The sequence below is a fragment of the Coturnix japonica genome, chromosome 13 (genome assembly GCF_001577835.2).
Source record: "Coturnix japonica isolate 7356 chromosome 13, Coturnix japonica 2.1, whole genome shotgun sequence".
Taxonomy (NCBI): Eukaryota; Metazoa; Chordata; class Aves; order Galliformes; family Phasianidae; genus Coturnix; species Coturnix japonica.
In genome coordinates this window covers 1,414,525-1,437,970 of record NC_029528.1, presented here as the reverse complement: position 1 = coordinate 1,437,970, position 23,446 = coordinate 1,414,525, and the positions used below count along the sequence as shown (strand labels likewise).

Sequence of the window (23,446 nt, the reverse complement as noted above, 5' to 3'; positions counted from 1 at the left end):
AGCCTGCCTGTTCTTTACAGTACAGTTCCAAAACAAATTAATCTTTCCAACTTCAGCAGAAGCTGCAAGAGTTGTGTCATGGTCCAATATTTAGCACTGCCCAAAACCATGTTGTTTTTCTAAATGAAAGGGTAATGAAGAAACAAACCCTCAAAAAGGAAGGAAATAAAGGCCCACTGTTCCCTAAATCCAGTACTGATCTCCATCACGGACACAAGAAAATATTCTTTGAAAGAACATTTATTTATTTCAAAACTCATGATCCATAGAAATACAATAAAATTAACATGTACACAAAACTTTAAAAAAAACTTTGGTTTGAAGAAATATTTAACATCTAAAACTTATGAGGTACAAAAGGCACAAGACCAGGCACCCAAGCATTCTGGATCACCCACAACATTGTTTGCACCATTACTAGAGAGAACGTTGAGGGTGGAAGACCAGTAAAACAATGAAGATGGCAGGGGTGAGGGAAGATGGAGACAAATGACAGCAACTAAGACAAGAGATGTGTACAAAGCCATTTACTTTCACTCACAGGTGTTACATTTGTCATTCTGTGACAAGTGCCAGGACTCTTGTGGGGGGGGGAAAAAGACAAATCATTTCTTAGAAATGAACTGGAAGAACAAACAGTAGAAAAGAAGACAAAGAGACAAAGGTCTGCAGCAGGCTGGATTTCAGTCCACTTCTGTTCTCCCACAAGGTCTTAAGAATTCATTTCCTCTTTCATGAAACCATTTGTTAGAAACTGCGGAATGAAGACATGGAATTGGTTACCACCATGCACCCAGTCTGTGTACAGCACTGAAACCCATTACTTCCATTGATGTTTTACACTTCTCCACCCACCCAGCAGGAAGCAGAAAGATTCACAGGGCCAGTATAGTTAGATTCTGGTGTCATTAAAGGTCATTGAAGAGAAGAGGCAGCTGAACAATGTAGCTGCTTAATGCTACATATTGATATGTGAGTTTTCATTACAGCCAAGTGACTCCAGTAGTTAAAGCAATAATACCCAGTTATTAAATGCTATTATAATGGTTCAGTATGTCACCATCTTTGTACACACCAAAGGTTTTGTTCCTAAAGCAGTTTTACTTACCCCATTTACACCCTACTAGCACTGGACAAGCTGCATGCCTTGTTCTATAATCACCTTCACCACTTCTGAATAGGTTGTACCAAAATACTGCTGTTCCCTGCAGAAAAGATACCAGATGTGGATTAGCCAGAACCCAGCCAACATGCTGAAGTTATTGACATGAGGAAGAGGGATAATGCCCAAGAACTCAATTGCAAGCTCTTATGAAACACTTCAGCATAGGTGACAAATAGCAGAACATGGAAAAGACAACTTACTCTCAACTCCAATTCAGTCGTGTTCAGAGAGTGAAAACAAGACTTATTTAGTAACAACTCTGCATTGAAACCATTTCTGCTATAAACACTAAGAATCAAGCAAGCTGCATGGCCACATTAAGTGACTTAAACAGAAACAAGACTAACAAGAAAAGACAGTAAATGGAGAGGGGAGATGAGAAGCAGCCATACCCAGAGTGACTTTACCTTCTTGGGCCATATTGCTGCCCCAAAATCTGGGAAAACTGTAGCTCCTCCAGCTTCCACATCACTCATCTGATAAAACAAAGTGAGAAAATAAAGTCAAACCGATATTTATTTACAACACCTTTTGTACATAGAGTCCCACAAGCTTAAGTGTCCCTTGTCCCAGCATAACCCACCCCTCTGTGACTCGCACTAACAAGGAAGAGACGGATTTCAACCAGCATGAACTGCTAAGCTGGTTATTGAAGGCTATTTCAGCTGAAGGCTTTTATTCATGAATAAGCTCAATGAAGTGCTGACCTACAAGTACATATTATACAAATTAGCCATAAAAAGAAACCAAACTGTGAACCTGCAGCATTAATAAGCCATCACTGCAGAACAAGGGAGAAGACCTCAGAGTAAAGTTAATTTCAAGAATTGCATTCAGGTTTCTGATTCAATTAGAAAAATAAGTTCCTGTTAATACCACATTTTCTCAAATTGAAACCATGTCCTTGGAACTCATTTTCATAACTTAGTTTAGCATCTTGGTCAACCACTTCAAAAACACAATACAAGCAGAAGACCTCACCTTTCTGCACAATTTTTTTGCTGCTCCCCAATATTTCTATTCTACTTCAAGTGCTTTAATACATACACCAACAAGGCTCTAAAGAAATGCTTACATCCTTATGCTTTGTCGTTCTATACTGGAATGAATTTATACCTATTGAATTTTTTAGCAATAATGGACTCACTCTGAGCTCTACAGACATGGCTCAAAGCCCCTGGAAACACTTCCATTAAACTAGGTAATATTTTCACTGATCTCCATAAGTTTTTAATCAGGAACTAATGGAAAGAAACAAATTAATCACATCCAGTTCCCACAGAATGTAAACAATCAAAAACAACCCCCACATTCTTCACTGCAACTTGGATTTCTGTTGAAAACAGATGTTATTACCACTCAGGTGTCCTCCTGCTTGGTACCTACAATGCAAGGGCACAAGATACCAAAGGAGTACAGTGTTTTGCCCCTTCCAGCTAGAAAGCTTGTGCACACAACTCCCCAAGTGTATACCTACATCTTAACAACAAACCACTCTTCAGTAGAAACAATGCATGTTTGATATGTTCTACACGGGACACACAAAGGGCGAAGTGCCTTTGACCACATACAACTAGCAGAGCATAAGCTTCGTATTAGTCACTGAGAATAAAGGTTTGTCCAGGAGTCTGAGAAGCAAGACTGAGAAACAAGAAACCTTGAGGTGCTTTGAATTGAAGCCTACTGGCAGTCTCAGACTTGCTGCCAAAGCTGAAAGAAGTTCTGGCTTGGTTCTGGGATGCAATTTGCACACAAAGCATTAGCTTAGCTATAACCATTCCCTCACTCTTTACATTTGAAGTTTCATCACTCAGAAGGCAGATATAGCAGACTGGGTGCTCGTAATTACCAATACAGTTAAGTATAGGTTGACCAAGTATTGCCAGAACAAAACTACAATAACAGTAGGCTACAAATAGCTGTGCAATTACGTTAATTGCCAATTAAGATTTGGCACACATGGTCTATAGCTGTATAAGGCATACAGCTAATGACTCTCTTCAGTTTTGTTTATAACCATTCCCCACTTGCATCAGGTTTGTGAACCATGTCTCTTCCACTTGCTGAAGTGACAGTTATACTGGAGCATTTCCAGCTCCTGTCAATCACCACACCATCAAGTGCTGTCAAAGCAGTGCAACAACATTCCTGCCTCACAGTAAGTGGTTGATAGTAAGTGCTCAACTGAGCATTGTGAGGAGTACCCCACATATACACATTTAAGAAGTAAGTCAAATTCCTCTCCCAGCAATGAAAGTAAGAAATTTCATAGCAGAGCAGCCAGAAAGGAAAAACTAGGCCCTATTTAATTTTTCTGTTCTGGGGTTAACAAACATCCCAATTCTACAGACTCAAACAGGACAGCACCTGATGCTGTTGAAGAGTTGGAGACTCTCCTTCCAAGCACCAACAAACCCCTACAAACAACCATGCCCGCTGCAAACAACACATCACTAAGATACACCCAATTCATAAAGGAGCATCATACTTACATAGTTTAAAAAAGTGGCCACACGATTTCCAGTCCCTAACCGCTTGAAAGCATCTGGCTCATCTTTCTATAAAATTAAATGAGAATAACTGCAAACTTCAAGCTCACAGACAGCAGACAAACAAAGGTACTTACATAGTTAAGAAACGTCGCTAGCCTATTTCCTTCCGATTTGAGTGTGCTGTCAAAGGGTCGCTGTAACAGACAACAACTTTAACCTCACATTCCGAATGGACTCACACTAGAGTTACATATGCAGCTCCGCATGAAGAGCCGCAGGGTCAGAGAGCTGGAATTAAAGAGGGGATTCACAGGGCAGCACTAAAGCCATCACAAATTGCAGCCACAGTGCATAAATGCATGCACATTGCACGTTGGTGCTATAAGGAGAAGTAGCACGCAAGTAATTCTCAGGGCATTAGAATAGAAGCAATGCTTTTAAGTGGTCTTTAAATAACCAATAGGCTGTTACTGTAGTGGACACTGATCTAAAGTCAACAATTGATGTTATGAAAAGTTCAGCTTGAACAGCATTTAGATAAGACATTAGAGTCTCAACGTGTGATTATCTCAAATGTCCCAAGAAAATTCATACATTTCTAATAGCAATCAATTAGAAAAGCAGTAATTATCTCAAATGGTCGTCTATCTAGAATTAAGGACCATATCAAGAAGATCAAGTGTTGTAAGTTTCATATGTCAAAGCATGAGATCATATGGGTGTCACTTTAGAAGCAGAAAAACACCCAGAAGCCCAGTACAGCTGAAGGGCACAGAGAAAAATGCAATTAGAAGTTTATTTGTATTGTTAATTGTCAACAAGTTTCAGCCATGTAACATTAAGATGAATTCTTCAATATAAAACTGATCTTCAACACAATAAATGCAGACCCACATTTGGAAAAGACAAACAGCAAGAAAAACTCTAAGATGTTGTAGTTCAATCTACGTGATTATTTCAACAAAACATTTTGTTTGAAATGGGTTTGCACTAAGAACTACATGCACAAAATTCCTGCATCAGTGCATGCAAATTCAAGATTTGCATAAGATTCTTCTGTAACGTTTGAGCACTCAACACAATCTGAAAGTTGAAATATGTAGGTATGAAAGCTTCCCAATCTGAGAGCTGTGAGGGAACAAAAAGCTGTGAGGCCGATCAGACAGTGAGAGAGCAATGTCTCTGGATTCCAGTACTGGAATCTGTGACGCACAGAGCCTGGCAGACCAGTCCAAGCCCACGGCAAACTCCCCGATGGCCTCGCTTTAACTGATGACTGCAGCCAAGGCTACATTCCAAATGGAGCTCTGCCCCAGCTGCCTAATCCAAAAGTAAAGACCATAATGACCAAATTGATATCTGAGGTCCTTGAGTTCAAAGGCTCTGAAGACAATTCAAGAGCATTGGCTTCACTCTGGAAACAAAGCACTCCTAAAGTTCACAGCAAAATTCTCTCAACAGGCCAAAGCTAAAGAATAGGAGCCTCCACAGTGTTGAGGATTAAGTTATTATTATTATTTAAGATTTATGAACAGCGTTAAGTGGGGCCCCTTCCATTCTGTACTCAGTTATTGGGTTACCCTCAGGCTGCAGCAATCCATTCTTTCTATCCGGTAAAAATACTATAATATTTTGAATTAATATGGATTCAAGTGAAGAGATGATTCTACCTGTAACCAAGGCACCACACAGATGGATTTTGTGTTTGTAACAGCAAGTCATCACAGCTCTTCAGTGTGATTCATGCTCCAAAACTGTCTTAAAATTGCAGTGAAGAGTTTGTCTTCTCCCCTCCCATACAGCTAACCTCAGCTCACACTGCCAGGTAGAGCCCTCTAGTGCCTGGTATAGATCCAACAAGTGCCAGTGGTAAGCTCCCCTGCTGTCATCACAGCACTGGCATCCTGGACAGAGGTCACAAAGCCCTGCTGATCCCCTGCAGCTGCAATCACAGCTTCAAAGGTTTTCATCAGAAGGGTTCCAACTCAAAGGCTTCCATAAATGCTGCTCTTTTGGAGGCTGCTCAACCAAAGTACCTTAAAATACCCAAAAAAGGACTCTGACAACCTTGCTAAATTTATTAACACAACGGTATACTGAATATCAATTTAATCTCCATCCAGGATGTGTTTCCTAATAGGTTAACAGAAGGATTACATATAAGAGCAGCATGGCTATCACTCAATATCTCCACGCTGTGCAAGGAACCAAAGGGTCAAAGATAAGCAGGCAGTCAGATTCATTCATTGGTCTCTTGAACTTCTAGCATCAGGGAAAGGAGTTTTCCAGAGGTCATAATCCATTCCATGCAACTGAGCTATACAGTAGAGTGTTTTAATAGAAAAGACATTTTAAGAAGGGTTTTAACAGTTCCCAAAATGATCTGTTCCCACCCTACATCCAAGGAGCAATTGGAAAAGAAACCTTACCCTAGAGAAATCAAAGTGTGGCTCATACTGCCCTCCCATTCCATAGTTAGCAACCTGCAGAATAGAAGAACAAAGTGAACTGCAAATGACTGCTGAATAAAATAACTCTTACAGATCCAAATCATCCTTTGAAAAAATGATGCTCTGTGGCAAGATTGTTATTTACATGCTTAACTCATTTTTCTTCAGATTGCCAGTAATGAGGTGTGCAGATAAGCATTAAGTGTTCCTTCCCTTTCAGTTTAAGGGTTTCACTGAGAATTTCTTAGTACTGATGTTGCTTAACAGCAGCTCTCTTTGCTTATCACCACAACAACCTCAATAAACATGAACCCGCAGCAACAGTTGCTATCATACTTACTCCCTACTCCTCCAAAGAAGCAGGATCTGAGCAAGGGTATTTCTGTAGTACACATCTGATCAAGGAGATGATACTGTTCATGACCTTCCTCACCCACTCACCAGGAACCCATGAGTTCAGTTAACAGAATGCCTAGGAAGGGCTGGTGAGGAGCACTGCTGATATTTGTTTCTGGATTCATACCACACCACCCCATCAAAGAGCTACTTGTCAGATCTCGTCCTGGTAAGATGACAGTGTACCAACCTGCAACAGCTCAGCTGTTTTCACTGTTAACCCCGTGATCTGCTGCATTCGTTGATTCACCTTCGCCACAACAGGATCATCATCTTCCTCCAACCATGAACTAGGGCAAGAGAAAGGGATGGGAAACACTGAAACATCATTATGAAATACAAAGCCCCAACCACCAGTTTCCCAAAAGAGAAGGATTTCTTCTGCCCTAAGTTACACAGATGAGCCATTTACCATGCATTTGTTGTGCAAGCTTTTGCTGCATACAAAGCATTTCTAGTTTTCACCTTGAGGTAGCACACGAGGGCTGCTAAGCACAGAAAACTTAAGGCTGAACTCTTTTCTAGGCTTACCTTTTTGATACCCTGTAGCTGGCCACTGTAAGGACACCGGTTTTGGGATCACGTACTGTGGCTCGTGCCAGCTGTGTCAAAAAAAAATCCCAAACAGGAAGAAACATCAACTACAGGTCAAAAAATAGACTTAGATCCTAAATAAAATCAGCAGCTGGTTCATCAAATTTCAGAGTATCACAGGATGAAAGTTAAACTCCAACCTAAATTTTGTTCCAGTTTCAGGGTAGAACAGTATACACAAATGCAATCTACCACCTGCAGCTGACTCTAGAAAAAGCAATTGACTGCAAAAGCCAGGATATCCATTAAATCCACAAGCAGTGCTAACTGAAGTACCTTTTAAAAAGCAACTTCTTAAGCAGCTGGACTCCATATTAACAAGATGGAACAACAAAGTTAACATATGAAGCTTATGTTCTTGGCAGAAAGTGTTGGATGCTCCATACATTTAATCAGCCCTCTCTTCATGTGGACTGGAAAAAACCTCATTCTTAGACTTAAAAAAACACAGATGAAAACATTTGCAAAATGAATTACAAATTACATGGCAGACAAATCCACTTGTCCTCAGGACAAGACTCAATATTACCACACTAAGATTTTCCCATTTGGAAAACGCCTGCAACATCTGCTCTCCGTGACAGATACTTCTAAACCAGCTTATCCACACATTTTGTACAGCAAGTAATGTAACACTTTTAGGCTACATCATATAGTTACATATAGGAGCAGTCTGGAACCTTGCAGAACTGACCAGATTCACAGTGGCAGCAAAGCAACAGCCTGCTGCTACCTTAACAGGCCACTTGGGTTTCATACTTGCAACTGAGAACAAGAACTGGGACACTGTGAGGTCAGACCACACTTAAATTTAACTCCTGAAAACCACAGACACTTAAAATCATGCCTTCTTCCTTCCGCTTAATTATAGGCCCCAGAAAGCCTTTTTATTTGCACTTTCTTCACAGTAGGCAGCTATTTCCTTCATTTCTCCTCAAATAAGCCTCCAGCCAGTTTTACAATCCTTGCCTCGTCCCTCTACAAGAGCTTCTGGCACATCTACGCATCTCATTCTGACTCAGTTATTCTGCTCCAGATTTCTCCTGCATAAATCATATCAGAATAAACAGGCTGACAATGCTGTTCTCCACTGTGCAATGAAGCATAGCTTTGGGGATGCAATTCAGCTTTCCAAACTTTTTATTATGCTGCTGCTTCAGCTTGTACATGCCTGCTTGATTTCTGCCCTTTGCATTTAGATCTAGTGGCATATCTTTGCCTTTTCAGGCTCCCACACCAACAAAGTCGAGAGTCTTGGTGACCATTTCCAGCACTGAACAGCTGACAACAGTCAGCTCTGATGTATTGCCTGTCAAGTTGGAACTACTTCTTGGATCTGGAATAAAAGCAATAGCATTTTGCAAAAATAATAATGAGAACCAACTTGAGTATCACATACAGATGTTGTTTCTCTACAAAATAAGAAATACTGGCAAGCATAAACTGTAGATAATACCAAGTGTTTGGACCCAGATGTAGAAGTTTCTTGAAAATGCAAGAAAATATTCATCCTTCCAGGCCCAAAACTAACACAGTGCTTTAGAGTTTGTCTCAGAGCTTCCATGATTACTAACTGAAATTAAGCTACATTCACCATCACCTCACCATAGGATTTGAATTTTGCAGTATTTCAGTAGTACTGCAGAACTCAAAGCTATTCTTCCTACAGAACAGTTCAGATTTGAGTAATAAGTTAAAAGGAACCACTTTCTTATAATTAAAGTCCAAATCTTAAGACGATAGGATCAGCTTCCAACAGGAGGTAGATACTAATGTTACAGCTGCATGGGTGATACAAAGAATTTCTTTGACATTACTGACATTAGCAAAACCTAGCAAGCCTTAATATTTTCCATCATTAAAGCTTTGAACAAAAGCTGTAAAACGAACAAAAAACTAATAGCTGCCTTACTTAGAAGGTGCTTGAATCATTAAACTTCATAAAATCAGTCCTTCAATGTTCCTATTTTATCTGAAGCTCTTAAAGTTTTACAGTATGACATAATAGGAAAAGTCTGTTTATAGAGCTGAGTCCTCTTGGAGGAGGAAGGGTGCTGCCAGCACTCCCACAGCTGGCCACTACTCACAAGCCCAGAATAACAAGTAATTCTGGGTGTCCGAAGAAGCATCAGTTCCTCAAACCATGTCAACATCAGTTTATGTTTACACTTAGAAATGCATGAAGGCAATCCTTGACTGGAATTCTATCACCACAGTTGTTAGTAGCAGCTACAGAAGTGCTAGAATGAGCTATTCCTATATGCAGTTCTACTCTCATGTGAGACCTTACAACACATAAGATGGAGCATCTACTGCTGATCTCATATTGACAGAAAGGAAACAGGTTGTTAAATCCACCTCTAGGAAAGTCAAAGAAAATCATTAGCTATGTGGGGTTACTATTTTATCATGTATACTCACATCATTGGTTAAAGGTACTGCCGTTCAGTTCAGCCTCAGTTCAAGAAGCTGACTGAAGGTACATTGGACATCTACCACTGTATGCCAGGCAGCCACCTACCTTTCCATGTCCAGCCCTTATTTACTGAGGAATTTCACACAGCTCAGTGCAACACTGCATGAACACCTTCAGGAGCCTTGGCTTTAGGGTCCCACATCACCAGGCAGTTCTGAAGTTGTTCCCTTTAATTTCACAGTGTATTATCTGTGAGTATGAAATTGTTCTCTCAAATCCTTTGCCTGGCCTTTGCTCAAAGATGAAAGCATTCAATTAGCAGTCAATGAGATGAAGGAAAACTTACCCTTGGTTTTGCCAGTTGTTTAATTTTCTCGATTTCCTCATCAGACATGACATCATAATAGCGTACAATATGAGGACTATCCCATTCATCTTCTTCTTTAAAGGGAGCTATGATCAGATGAGGGTTTCTGTTTCCATTGTGGTACCTACAGAACAGCCTTTTCTGCCTCCGAGGAGTCTGAAACAAGACACCAGGTAAAATGCATTATTAGCTCAACCACTATTCATAGACGTAAAAAAAAATAGGCATAAAAAGTGTGCCTTATTTCACAAGCACCAGCAAAAGCTGTCAGCACACAGCTAGTGTCAGAGGTAGGCAGCAACAATACTGCTATTTATTGTGAATAAAAACATGCTACTCAAGATGCCACTGAAACAATCAGCAACGCTAATCTCAGTTAAACCCTAGGAAGGCAATAAAATTCAGATTCAATAAATATACAAAATTAGGCTCTTAAAAAATGTCTGATTCTTATAATTTCAGCTACGCAGTGCAATAAATGGATTTCTTCCTGCACTTTGAAGTACCAGAGGTTGGCAGGTCGGTATGGTCACCCCAGAAGGACCCACCAAGATGCACAAAAGGGGATTCCATAACAGTGGCAAAGCATAAGAAGTTCTCAGTGGAAAAAGCCTCCTATTGTAGCAATAGAGCCAGCAACTAAAATGACTGAATAGACAAACCATCAAGAGACTCAATTCTCAACCTTTAAGTTGAGAGCTGTTCTGTACAGGATTAACAGATCAAGACAGAGGCTGAGACATAAGTGCAAGTCTCAGACTGGTCAATTGCATTTATTTTTTCTTGCACAGCTTAACAAATCAGCAAAGTCAATCGTCCTTACACAAAGGCTGTACAGCTCTACATTTCTCTTACCATTTTCACCCCTTCACCTCTGCAGAGGGCCTCATAGATATCACGCTCTGGCAAGTAGTCAAGAGGTCTCTCATAGGCACTACTTTGCACCACTGGCTCTGTAGCTGCCACAGTCTTGTTTGATGACTTCTCTCTCTCCTTCTCCAGCAGCTTCTCAAAGTACCGCAGATTACTGCCTGCTCTCTCATGAGTACTGTCTTCAGTGGGGAAAAACAGACAGAACTAGTAACTCATACATTCTCAGAAATTGTTAATAAAAGAATTTGAGATTAAAGCCTCCTAAAGCACCATCAAACAACCAAATGCTCCTGTGTGTCTTTGCAAAGGGAAGCTGGGCATTCTTCTGTAGTAATTTCTGAAAGGATCTCTTACAAAACGTTCAATTCTGAGTGGAAAAAGGTTTTAGTCAACACAATTTTCCTGTACTTTAAATACTGTCTGTCTAATTCCACCCAGGAGAAGGAGACCATGAGAGATCAAGCCAGGCTGCTTGCAGCACCCTGTATCATCACACCTCTCATCTGCACTGCACAAGTAGGCTTTAGACCAGTACTACAGTAGAGCCCAGCCACAAACCTCAGTCTCAAACACTTCCTGTAAAGTCTGGAAGCTCAGAAGTTAAGCATTGCCATTTACCAGCTTGCCTATACCAGAGGTATACAGGAACACATTAGACCTATCATTAGTGATTACTGCTGTTGATATGAACCAGTAAATACCATCAATAGATGGCTTTAAACATCTATTATAGTTACCCTAGAGAAGGAACAAGTCACAGTTCACCACTAAGTGTTTCTGGACATAGCGCTTACAACACCTTTTTGCTTTTGACCTTCCAACCTCATTGTCTCTCTCATTTAACTGACCAAGATGGTCACTGAAGTAACCACCCCTTAAAGCACAAGCTGATATTGGCTAGATAAAGGTTAGCCCAGAACAGAGGAAGCTCCCACAAGGGACTGTCAAGTCTGTTCCACTGTCTGATGCTGATAAGGCTTTGCATTGTGCTACCAGTGCTATGCATAAGTGCAGAGGGAATTAGATTCAATACAGTCATTCTTGTAAACTTTAATCTAGGAATTTCAATGTCTGCAGAAGTTACTCATCTTTCCCATTCTCCTCCCTGCTAATAAAACAGCTTCACTCACTCTCAGGATGCAGCCAGCATCTAGATTAAGAACCACAGCTGATTTAAAAACCATACAAATATTTCAGCCAGAAGGTGTTAATTAAAGATAATAAACCTTCCCAACACAAGCAAAGCTGTATTTAAATGAATGCCTACTTGCTTACTCAAAAGAAACCTAGAAACAAACCACAGATAAAACCAAGCCTCAGGAAATTCCATCTATAGTCTGACTGTTCAGAAAAATATACTAAGATCTCAGGCAAAGAAGCGATCTAACATCAAAGAGCATCTGCACAGAAAAAAAAAGAAAAGAAACATTAAAAAGTCAGTAGGATTTGACAGAAGAGGTAGTACCCTGCCTGAGCCCATGGCAGCCTTGTTATCCACTGGAATCCTTAAGTCCAGGCATTAACCAGTACCAGACATCACAGTTCAACAGAAGATACAGTGGTCAGACAGACACTTGGGTTTCAGGTAATAACAGCATGGCCTACAGAACAGCTTGCTGAAGATGTTTCATGCACAAGTAGGTTTTTCTCCATAACCTATATTTGTTTATATACCTGGCAGAAAATCCTTCCAGTCAGCTCACCCATAAGTATGGGCCATGACTGTTCTTGGCTGTTACTGACAAAGCACTTACCAAGGGATATCAGGCGTCTTGTAAGCTCCATGGCTCTGTGCAAGTCCCCAAACTGGAAGACAGCATAGCTGAGATAATCTAGGATCTCCACTTTGCTGACTGTAGTATCCTCACCCTCATCATGCTGTTTTAAGGCTTGCTCCATCCAGAGTACTGTGTGATAGTAGTCACCATCATTGTAAGCAGTCTTGCCCATACCAAAGCAGTCACTCACTGTCAAAGACGATCTATATTTTGTTCCTAGTAACAATAAGAAGATCTTTAAGCAACCCGCACAGAAGATTCCTTGCCCTCATATGTGGACGCACATTGAGAAATCAGTAAATATCAGAAATATCTTCTGCTGTAGATAAAGGCAAAAGGGACTAATGTCAAGCCTGCTAAGCTAAGTTAACACTGTTAAATCATCAGAGATGTCTGGCTATACGCCACACTGCATTGTTTGCTCTTGAGGTATATATTTGTGCATAAGCAAGCTGATTGTTATTTAGGCAAACTAGGTTCAATTGTGAACAGGTTTCCGGTTGCTCCAGATCAGGGGCACAGATATGGCTTCATTTTAAGTTCACTGTCAGTGACCTACATTTAACTAAAGCCATTTTGTAATCATAACTTCCCACATTCTGATGAGGTCTAGGCAATTTGTAAGCAGTGTTATTGAAACAGGTTACAGTTGCTAGCGCATCTCTTACAAACAGCTATCAGGACTCCTGAGAGAACAATGACACATCATAATGTATTTATCTAGTCTTGAAAGTAACTTTGTGGTAAATATTGTTATAGTCTTCATTTCATAGATAAAGAGGGCAAGAAGAGAACCATGCTTTGCAAGAAGCCATGAGAGCAGTGAATTAGGGAGCATCTCCTTTGCTCAGCTCATAAGCTCCCAGGGAACAACCATTCCATTTGCCTACATAGCTACCAGTATGAGTGGCTTTGTAGCTTTGGTACTGAGACTACAAAAAAAGCCAAAACAGATTTCCCCTTAAAGTAATAGAAATAAAAACTGTGCTACTCGAGCTGGTCACTGCAGATCACAGCTCCCTGGCTTGGCTGGAAAAACAACCTCAAGGCTATTCTCAAAACATGAAAGCAAATGCAACCTCTATTGCTTGAGCTACACAACTTCAGAACCATAGTCCTTCATTCCCACTCAAAACGGACTTGTGGAGAGTTTGAGGGTGTTGCTGTTTGCATCCCTTTGAATCAGAGGACACCATCATGCACTTGCCTGGTAAGTTCCCTCGAGAGAGTGTCTCAGGATCCAGTTTGTAGGTGTCCTGCAGGCGCATCAGAGCCTTGGCAGCTCCTGTCTCATCTTCTTCAGTTGGAAAAAACTGACGCTGAATGGTGAGATTTGTGATAAATCCTTCACAACAAAAGGAAAAGATGCAACTTTAACTGTTTGAATAAGTTCAATCAACCAGATTAAAACAGGACGCATCTGCTTTGTTTCTAAATTCTAAGATTCAAATTAACTAGATTTAAAGCCTCTCATTAGGTTCTTCATTTATACAAGCACTGCTTTCTGTTCCACTATAAGACAGTTAGCAGGCAAATGACAAGAGAAATAACCATCAACAATTTCATTTGCACCACATAATTACTGACATACAATGACAAAAAGTCCTTTACCAATTCAGTACAGATCTCATTTTGATTCTTATCTGCTGATCAAGATGGTCAAATGTGACCACTTACAGAGGCAGCGTATTGGGAAGAAGAATGAGTAAGCTGCTACACAGAGGAATATATAATTCAAGAAAAGATATAAAACAGCTGATAACTGCTGGCCACTTTAGGACATCCTATTCTCCTCTTTGCTGCAAACTACACAAGCAAACCAGATGTAACATGCTTATGACAAGTAACAGCTTGAGTCTTTAAGCAGCAGGTTTCACCCACTTGGGTAAGCAATAAGAAAGAGCCCAGTCATTAGTTTACGTTTCAAACCAAATTAGCAACAGTATTTAAGCCACAGCTGAGTCTGCAGCTTCCAGAACATGAGGGGAAGCAACGGTGCTGCTAGGGGACTTCCCACCAACACCTTCCCTGCAGCTCTTTACCATTTGTTGTATCCTGAAGAACCAGGTTTTCTAATTCCAGCCAATCAGTATTTAAACGCTTCACCAGCTTATATGCATTCACAGGGTGTGCCAGGTACCCTTCCGGATCCGAAGTGGATTTGCTTGTCAGCACATCCATTTTTTCAGCCCAGCTGGAAAGAGAGAATTGTATGCCTCAGCCTGAGAGCAATTTCTGAATGCGTGTCTTCCTTCTGAAGTCATCCTAATTACATAGCTAGAACCAACTGACTGCTGCTTTTGCTATCGTAACCAGATGTAAGGCTTTTAACTTCACAAGGATGAAGTGAGGCTCATTGATTACTTTTAATCACAACATTCTCCTTTTCAAAGAGATTTATTTCCCTGCCTATTAATTTAGATCTCAGCAGGCATTCATCTCCCCTGCAATGAGTCTTAGCCATCAGTTCTCAGCATATTGCACTTCAGAACAAAAAGCATCGTTTATCTATCTCAGAAATGTGTGCAAATTCCTATTATTCCTTATGACAAGCATTCAGCCAGCCTCTCTCCAGTACTCAGTAAGAACAACTTTGCTGAGATAAGCCAATAACTGAATGCTAGAAATCCCCTTTGAGTCTAACCCCAAACTCACTAAGCCACGAGTGAACCACGGCTGTAAGCAGTTTAATACAGCCACTGGCACATACTGCCTTATTCTGTGTATCGTGATGCTGCAACAAAGCAAGAGCCCTCTGCAGAGATATCAGATTAATGCCACAATAAGACACCACTTCAAAAAACATATCAGCTTTTACTGCATCCAGTATTTATTTTGCAGAGTAGTGATAAGGTGAAGTTTTACTCTGTTCACAACAGTATATTGAATCAAACATCTCTATACATAGAAAGCAATTGTGTCAAATGCCACCATATTCAAATGATGAAATTCAGCATCCCTGTTACACAGTATATCTCTCAGATTAGAGCTCAAGCATTGTGACAGTTGAAATATACTCTTGCTTACCAATACAGAATAAAAGTCAACTGCAAATTTCACACATTCAAAGAGAAAGCTGACATATGCAAATGGTTTCTGTTGCTTTGAAGAAAGGATGCATAGCTTGAACTTGCATTCCCTTTAAACATACTTGAAAAGGAGACAGTTTTTCTTCAAAAGGGCAACTTTTCAAGAAATAAATATTTGTGTGTACAGAAGTGACAAGGAATTTGGATCATGTCACGGTTTCATAACCCTAACCCCACCCAACAACCCCAAAGGGAGACCAAGCTGCCAGTTACCATCTGGAGTTCAGAAAGTCCTTGGAAAGCATAGCTCCAGTTACAGGCACACAGCTCCTACCAACCCAGACCTCAGACCATTCTGGTGTCATGCCCTGTTAGGTATAACTTTTAGCTAGGTAAGTATTAACAGCCTTCCTAAGGAGGACTGCATTGTCAGCAAGAGCCTTAACTGATCTGAGGCACCAGGATAACGTGAGCTGTGCACTGCTTGCAACAGGTAGCCCAGAGCAACAGCACCCACAGGCATTTAACCCATGCAGATAAGGCTCCTCTTTGCTGCCTTCTACATGGCAGCACTACTTATACTCTCATTATATTTATTGGGGAAACGCTTACCAGAACAGGAAGGAGTGCTGTAACTGAACACAACAGGTTATGCACTTTGTTGCCCTTTGTCCTTATGCAAATCTCTTCCCTACCTTTTAATCTGAGACAGTTTGGTCTCTTCTGCTCGGATGTATTCTTTTAAAGACTGTACCAAGTCCTTCTCTGCATAAATCAGATCTGTCATTTGACCTGAAAACAGAATACAAGCAAGTGTTAATCACAGTTATGAGAAGTGCCCCAGCAGCACCAAAGACCTCAGTTGCTGCAGCCCATTTAAGAACAGACAAATCAAAGGTGCGCACTTAGAGCTGGGAAGACCTACTACACATACAGGTCTGACATTTCAAAAGCCTCATGAAGCATTTAAATTTCAACTTCATTTGTTCATGTAGCTTTGTGCCTTCTTTTAAGCCATCTCCAAATTGCTTTGCTATCATAATTATATGCCAGACAATCAAAATAAAGGTTTGACATTAATGAAGCTACTGAGTCAAAGCAACAAGAGATCCAGATGCCATAACATCTGTTCAGCATATGGACAGAAATGAGGTCACACCAGCCAGCTACTACTCTACCATCCAACTGACTTAAAATTACAGCTTTTCAATAGTGGTATCTGTGGAAACACAACCTACCATTAAGGAGGAACTTCAGACTGACGTTTACAGACTGACAGTCTCTCCTCATCACCATTGAAGAGAACTGCTAGCATATCCATTTGAAGGTTTGTGACAAGCTTTGCTTTTTAAAGAGCAGCAGACCCAATGGATATACACAGCAACAGCTTTAGTTTCAGCATTCCAAAGTCATTATTAGTGAGGCATAATTAAGCAGAAAGGTAACAGGATGTTCTTTTCCCATAGACAAGCAAGATCCAGACATAGGCAAATCCAAAGAGAAGATGGTCCTTCACAGTAACCCTTGCAGCCACATAGGTAAGCACTATTCAGTCAACACTGGAGCACAAGAAATATGTGCTCTCAACTCCGCTGCTTTGCTCTGGCTGATAAATTCCATATGGGATGGAGCTTTATCATTCAGAAGCACTGTTTCACTGAGCTCAAAAGTTGAGCATACCTTATCTTTATGGGGGGATTCCACAGGGAAATATTAGACCAAGTCACAGCAGAACTCAGTTTGTGCTTACTTCTAGGATTGACTACAAAAGTCATACACTGATCACAGCTGCTAGGACTCAAGAACAAGAATCTCATAAAATCAAACTATTTTCAAGGCCTGTAGCAACATGAATTAATTGGGATTTATTGAAGTCTTACAAAAGCAGATAGGGTGGAGGAGATATTTTTCCTTCCTATTCCTAAACCCAGCTTAGTTAGAAGACAGAATGTTACATTTTGCAAAAGAATATTTCATGTATTTATCATGGGAGTCCTCTGCATGAAATCAGCACCTCAGGATGAAGCTTTTTATCATAAGCTTTGTGCTGCATTCAGAACACCAGATGCACAGCTCTTAATAAAACACAGACTGTCATCTTTTACTCAGAGTCCTCAGAGAAACTTGTACCAAGTTAGTCATAATGTGCTGAGCTCACCAAATGTGAACAACATCCAGAGATACAAAACCTGCAATGCAGGACAGCACCAAGGATATTGGTGTTGCTCTCCCTGATGAAGCATTTGATAGAGCCATACAAGGACAGTCATATGATTCATCTGTAAGTTTTAACAGTTTTGGCAGTCACTTTAGCTGCATCATAACACTGTTCATTGGTTGGTTCCATACCTATTGAAGTGAAGAACTCTGCCTCTGCATGCCAGATCAAGAAAGCACTGGTAAAGAACACCAACCACAGCCAGGGCTTCATCTTCTAGAAAGCTCAGACCTGGAAAATAGGAGTTTTAACATCTTCCAGCAGCAATAAAGTCTCAATAAAACAGTCAGACACACAGACATGGGAAACAGTTATATAATACTGTCAAGAAATACAATTAGTGAGAAAGCCAAATAAATAACACATTTTGTAGGGTAAAAGTGGCAGCAAACACTGGAAAAGTTTAAAGTGAAAGTTTCCAGCTCTACTCGTTCAAAATACATCATCCCAATAGTATGACCTCTGGACACAGCCCTTATGGCTTTTGGATTTCAAGGCCGCTGCTCAGCGAGTGGAACAGCCACCAGAGGAGCTCACCCAGCATCCCTACACTGCAACAAAAGGAAGGAGATAGAAGGAGGTGGCAGGTGGATGGTGCCTTCCCTTCCTCCATTATTCAAGAATGCAGTATGATAGGAGTCCCATCCCTTAATCCAAGATCCTTGGTACATAGATGCAAACTACAAGCACACCAATACCACCACCATCACTGAGAACAACAGACATACACTATTCTATTACCACACTGCAAGATATTTCCTACATTTTCCTTTTGATTGCCTTAAGAGGCTGTACGAGGAGTCAGAAACAATTACTACAACAGTTTGCAAGCATGAGTAAGCAGTAGAACACTTTCTCAGATGGAATACAGAAGACTTCTTATGGTGCTGTTTCTCACCCCCCCTGCAAACCACGTATTCCCAAACAATTTGTTTAAGCTCATTCAGAACTCATACATGGGTAACGTGAGAATCAAGCAAAGCTGAATGAACAGTACCACGCAGAGGTCTGCCAACACTAAAAGCCACTATAAGTGATATAGCAGAAAGCACAGGGACTGGAGAGCACTTGGGAAGCACATCAGTTTGGATATATTGAGCCAGAACTGTCCATCTGCATGGGCTGTTCTTGTCTCACAGAGTGGTTTTTTGGACACGCTACACAAAGCCTGGCAAAACAATTACAAGGGAGTTTTCCAGTTTAAACAACACAACTTTGCTTTCTCCCTGCACCTCCCCACCATGTTCGCTCATGGCTCAGGATATCTGCCAAGAAGAACACTTACTACAGCTAGCAGCTTGTCTTTACAGCATATCTTTAACAGCTTTGCCATCCCACTCAGATTTTCTAGAGTCAATAAACAGAAACCCTCAGTAAACACAAACCAGCTCTTGCTCGAAGCAGCAGACACCTGGCTGTAGGACTTCCAAACTGTTTGTATACATTCTTTTCATAGCTGTTACTCAGAAAACCAGCAAGAAATAATGAATTACAGGAGACTAAGAGTGATGTCGTAACAGTTTTGGAAAGCACAAGTGCACGTGCATACACACACGTGTATGGCTCCCCTCCTCCCCCCAACACACTACAGCCAGGCCATCTGCTAACACAGAACAGCACCAGAAGGGGCATTAGCACCTCCCACCATGACCAAGACACCAGTAAAGCCAGTCTACTTTCTTTGGACCATGGAAGAACTTAGTTGCACAGGAATGCCTTAACTCTATAGATAAGAGAGCTGCAGGACAAGTATTTCCTGCACTTCTGGCTTTTTTCAGCAGCATCTTCAGCATGGTATGTCTATTATCCAGGCAGGTGAATTCAGGATTTCCTTTTATTCCAATGAGAGCAGCTACATTGCTCTGCAGCAGGATCAGGAGACTTGAACAGATTCTCCAGGCTCAGTTCAGCCTAAGTTAAACAACACACAGGGCTCATGCAGGACCTGAGAGCAGGCAGCATATGCTGTGTTAAGAGCACAGATACCTTAATGTGTTCTGCTCCCTGGAGGTGAGCACTACCCAGCCTCTGGGACTGCAACAAGAAGCAACTCCAGGGACACTTAGAGCTCAACAGCTCCACGTACAGCAACATCTTGTGCTTTGCTCCTTTCCTCCCCCTAAAAGTACCCAGCCAGCAGCACAAAAAGCCAACCAAATGGATACTGTATAAACACTTTTCGGGAGTTTAAGCCCTCAATGAATCATTGCTCCCACTGGAAAGAGCACCGTCAGGCTGCAATGAGCACTGGCCACAGGAAAAAGTTCTTCTAGACCAAATAGACCAGGATGGAATTTTTCTTCTCAAGTTAGACTGAGTTCTTTATTAAACACACTAAAAATTCTCAAGAAGATATAAGGACACAGACCCAATCTATACAAGTTAATTGCACACCTACTAGGATTATCAGCTTTCCACCCACTAATCAGGGTTACAGACTGACTCTTCTTCGGTGCCTGCCTGCGCTATTAAAGAGACCTGGAAAACCACTGCTAAAATAGTCCTTCCCCACTGCATCTAAATTTAACACATCATGGAGCAGCATAACAAGCAAGTCACTATTTCAAAGCCACCTCAGGCCACAGATGGGTTCTCAGTGCATTTACAGCTGAGGTCCACATGCCAGGGTCTGAAGAACAGCCCATCTTCAAACAGCAATTTGAGGCTGGACTCCTGGATGAGCCAACATTCTCCAAATGCCAGTGCTTTACACCCAGCATCTGTTACCTGCAGACACAGCAAGAAGTGCTCCATCCCCTTGACTCCTTACAAGGCAAGTGGCTTCAGAAGTTGTCAACAACTTGCCATTAGTCCTAAAGGCTACACACAAGGCTAATTATATTTAAACACAACAGTACAAACAAAAACCTGCTGGATTGTTTTCATACTTAGAGCCAGAGGATGGACTGAATTGTAAATGCATTCAGGATCATTGTAAAGATCTTCTCTTAATACAGCTAGAAGAAAAGCAGCCATAAAATCATCCAGCTCAAGGCAGCAAGTCTCACAGCCAGCAGATCCTTGGCACATGATGCAGCTCTAAAACTAATTAAAATGATTAAATAGTGAAGAAACATTAATTTTATCCTAATAGAGCAAACCTTCACTGCTAGCAGAAATTGAGACATTATTCAGGGTCATAACCCATTATCCATATGTAGTCAGGTGCTCCAACATCCAGCTTCTCCCCTGACCAGAGAACGTATAAAATCTAGGGTTGATCAGCATCCCACCCTGATGCAGTTTGAACCTCACACCTGGATTACTGACACCATCAGTGCAGCATGCAGTTACCCTCCTAGAACAGACAGCTCCTGCTCACAGCGAGAAAGAGAAAAGGCAATGCTTCCTTCCAGCATTACATGACTCCTTACAAACAAGTTCTTTTCTCCCTTAAGGATCACCTAATAATTGCTTTCCAGTTCCCTCCTCCAGTATACTTGGAGTTTTCAGCTCAAAGCAGCTTATGCCTACATCACCACCTTTCTTGCCAAAGGGCTTAATGTGCATCTGAAAACAATTACAATTGCTTAACAAATAATACAACATCATTTCCTCATACGTTTCATGGCAAGCCAAAAGGAAAAGAGGAAAAGCTGTTCACTTGCACGCACTGACAAGGACATGGTATGTCTGTGCAAAACTGCACGCTTTGTTGCTTTTAAGTGTAAAATGTTATGCTTGCTGATACTCCCCTCAGAAAGCATAAGCATCTGGATCAATGCATGCAAGCTCATCATACAGCTGAAGCCAAAGTCCACACTGTTGGTAAAGATACAAGCAATACAGCAGGCTCTTCTCCCACTGCAATATGCTTTCCAGCATTATGATCCAGACTGCATTTTCCTGTGCAAAGCCCATAGCTTTGGTATATCATGATGCTTTAGACTGCCTTCCATATGTTCATGTTACATGAGGAGATTTTCCATTCAGAAAGACTTGTTTAATGACACATCAGTGGTCAGCAAGGTACTCCTTTCAACTGGAAACAGCAACTGAGTCAAAGCTCAGACGTGGGACAGGATCTCAGATCACCCTGGAACACATCTCCTGACATACCCAGCATTCTTCATACAGAGAGCCATACATAAAAACCAGGCCCAGCCAGAGGAAAGATATCTATGTTTACTGCTCACTTCTTTGGAGGCTCGCCAGCATGCACAGCACTGGTATTATAAACAGACTTGATTCCTGACTTAAATCTAGACAGAACTTCTCACATCGAGCAGTAAATCATGCTCCCCCTGCTGTTACAGCCTGAAATGCGCCACCAGGTTTCACTGCTGTACTTCCTGAACTGAAACGTATATCTCAGTAAGTTACAGCATAAGCAGAATTCTTTCCCTTAGAGTCACAGCAACGGCAATTTACAGTTCTCGGGTGGCATTCTGTCTGAGAAATCACAGCAGCAGTTATTGGATTTGTATATATTATATATATACAACATACCTGTATTCCCAAAGTCCTCGATGCCAGTAGGCTGCAGCACCCGCCTGGAGAAGATGGCTGTGTGACCTTCCAGAGCCGCTTCACCCTCACAAAGCACTGCAAAGTCAAAGGAGAGGAGGTTTGATTACACGTTTATCTTCTAGGAAAGCCAGTCGGGGGAGATGCTGCCCGAGAGCAGCCGGCACAGAGCTATAGAATCCCTGTAGCACTGCCCGCAGGTCACGGAAAAGCTCTCTGTGCATCACACCCCAGCACCCCCCCCATGTGCATAGTGACAGTCCGAGCGGTGATCTAGTGACTCGGCACACAGCTGTGCCTGCGGGCTGAAGGGAAAGGATTTCTATTCGACAATGAATCTCAGCTGAAAGCGAAAGGAGCTGCGAGCGGAAGAAGCGCGTCCCGGAACCATCGCAGAGCTGCAGCTCCGAGCGGCAGCCGGCATGGGGAGCAACATGGGCCGCCCCGGGCAGTAACACGGGACGGCCGCCCTGCAGCTCTCGCACCGCTGCCGCCCGCAGGGCACCGCCTCCAAAGCCGCCGCTAATAACCAGGTGCCGCAGCCCGCAACGCCGCCTGCTTACAGACAGCCGTTCTGGCTCTTTCCAGCCCCGCCGAGACGCGCCGAGTCGGGCCGGAGGCAGAAGGAGCGCTGCGACAGCCGCCCGGTCACCGGCAGCCTCCGGGGACCCGAGAAGCGGACACACCCGACCCTAAGCACCGCCCGCAGCCCATCACCCCGGTCTTACCGCAGCCCCTCTGGGCACTCTACCGGCCCGCACGATCCCGTTCCCCGCTGCCCCGCCCCGTCCCCAGCCCCGCTGCTCTTGAGCCGCCGCCGCGCTCCGAGCCGCGCCCCCCGCCCCGCCCGCGCCGTAATGCCGCGAGTGGAGGCGCCGGGCCGCCCCGCGCCGCTCAGCCCTACGGGGGTGGTGGGGCCGAAGGCAGCGTGGGAGCTGTGGGACAATTCCTACCCCTGGGAGGCGGCCGCCAATTAAAAGCGTTCATTACCAGTCTTCACAATGAACAGTGATCGCTGCCGATCATCATTACAGTCAACCAAAATAATTCCTAAATAATAACTACAATTGGAAACTCAACCAGAGCTTAAGGAACACCACAAACAACATCCCGCTTTCCAGATTGACTCCTCCGTCACCGCTCCGCTCACTGAGCAGAAACGCAATGAAACAAGGCTGAAGAAGCAAGGTTTGGGGAGATA

The 23,446-nt window shown here is 42.2% G+C and overlaps 1 protein-coding gene across 6 annotated transcripts; it reads right to left on the bottom strand.

The window, feature by feature from the left end:
• Positions 1 to 227: 227 nt before the first annotated feature.
• On the bottom strand, positions 228 to 23,070 carry P4HA2 (prolyl 4-hydroxylase subunit alpha 2). Of its 6 annotated transcripts, XM_015875586.1 has the most exons (17): positions 22,974 to 23,070; positions 22,228 to 22,323; positions 17,910 to 18,009; positions 16,256 to 16,352; positions 14,574 to 14,725; positions 13,739 to 13,876; positions 12,508 to 12,747; positions 10,736 to 10,932; positions 9,860 to 10,036; positions 7,035 to 7,105; positions 6,694 to 6,793; positions 6,087 to 6,140; positions 3,792 to 3,851; positions 3,658 to 3,723; positions 1,573 to 1,641; positions 1,109 to 1,205; positions 228 to 754 (listed from the first exon to the last, which is right to left on the bottom strand). In XM_015875586.1, the coding sequence occupies exons 3-17, from the start codon at positions 17,989 to 17,991 to the stop codon at positions 684 to 686; spliced, it is 1,671 nt and encodes a 556-aa protein (XP_015731072.1). In that variant the 5' UTR covers positions 17,992 to 18,009; positions 22,228 to 22,323; positions 22,974 to 23,070; the 3' UTR covers positions 228 to 683. The 6 variants fall into 6 exon arrangements, with proteins under 6 accessions (XP_015731072.1, XP_015731069.1, XP_015731067.1 ...); XM_015875583.1 differs by lacking the exon at positions 3,658 to 3,723; XM_015875581.1 differs by lacking the exon at positions 3,792 to 3,851.
• Positions 23,071 to 23,446: the final 376 nt, after the last annotated feature.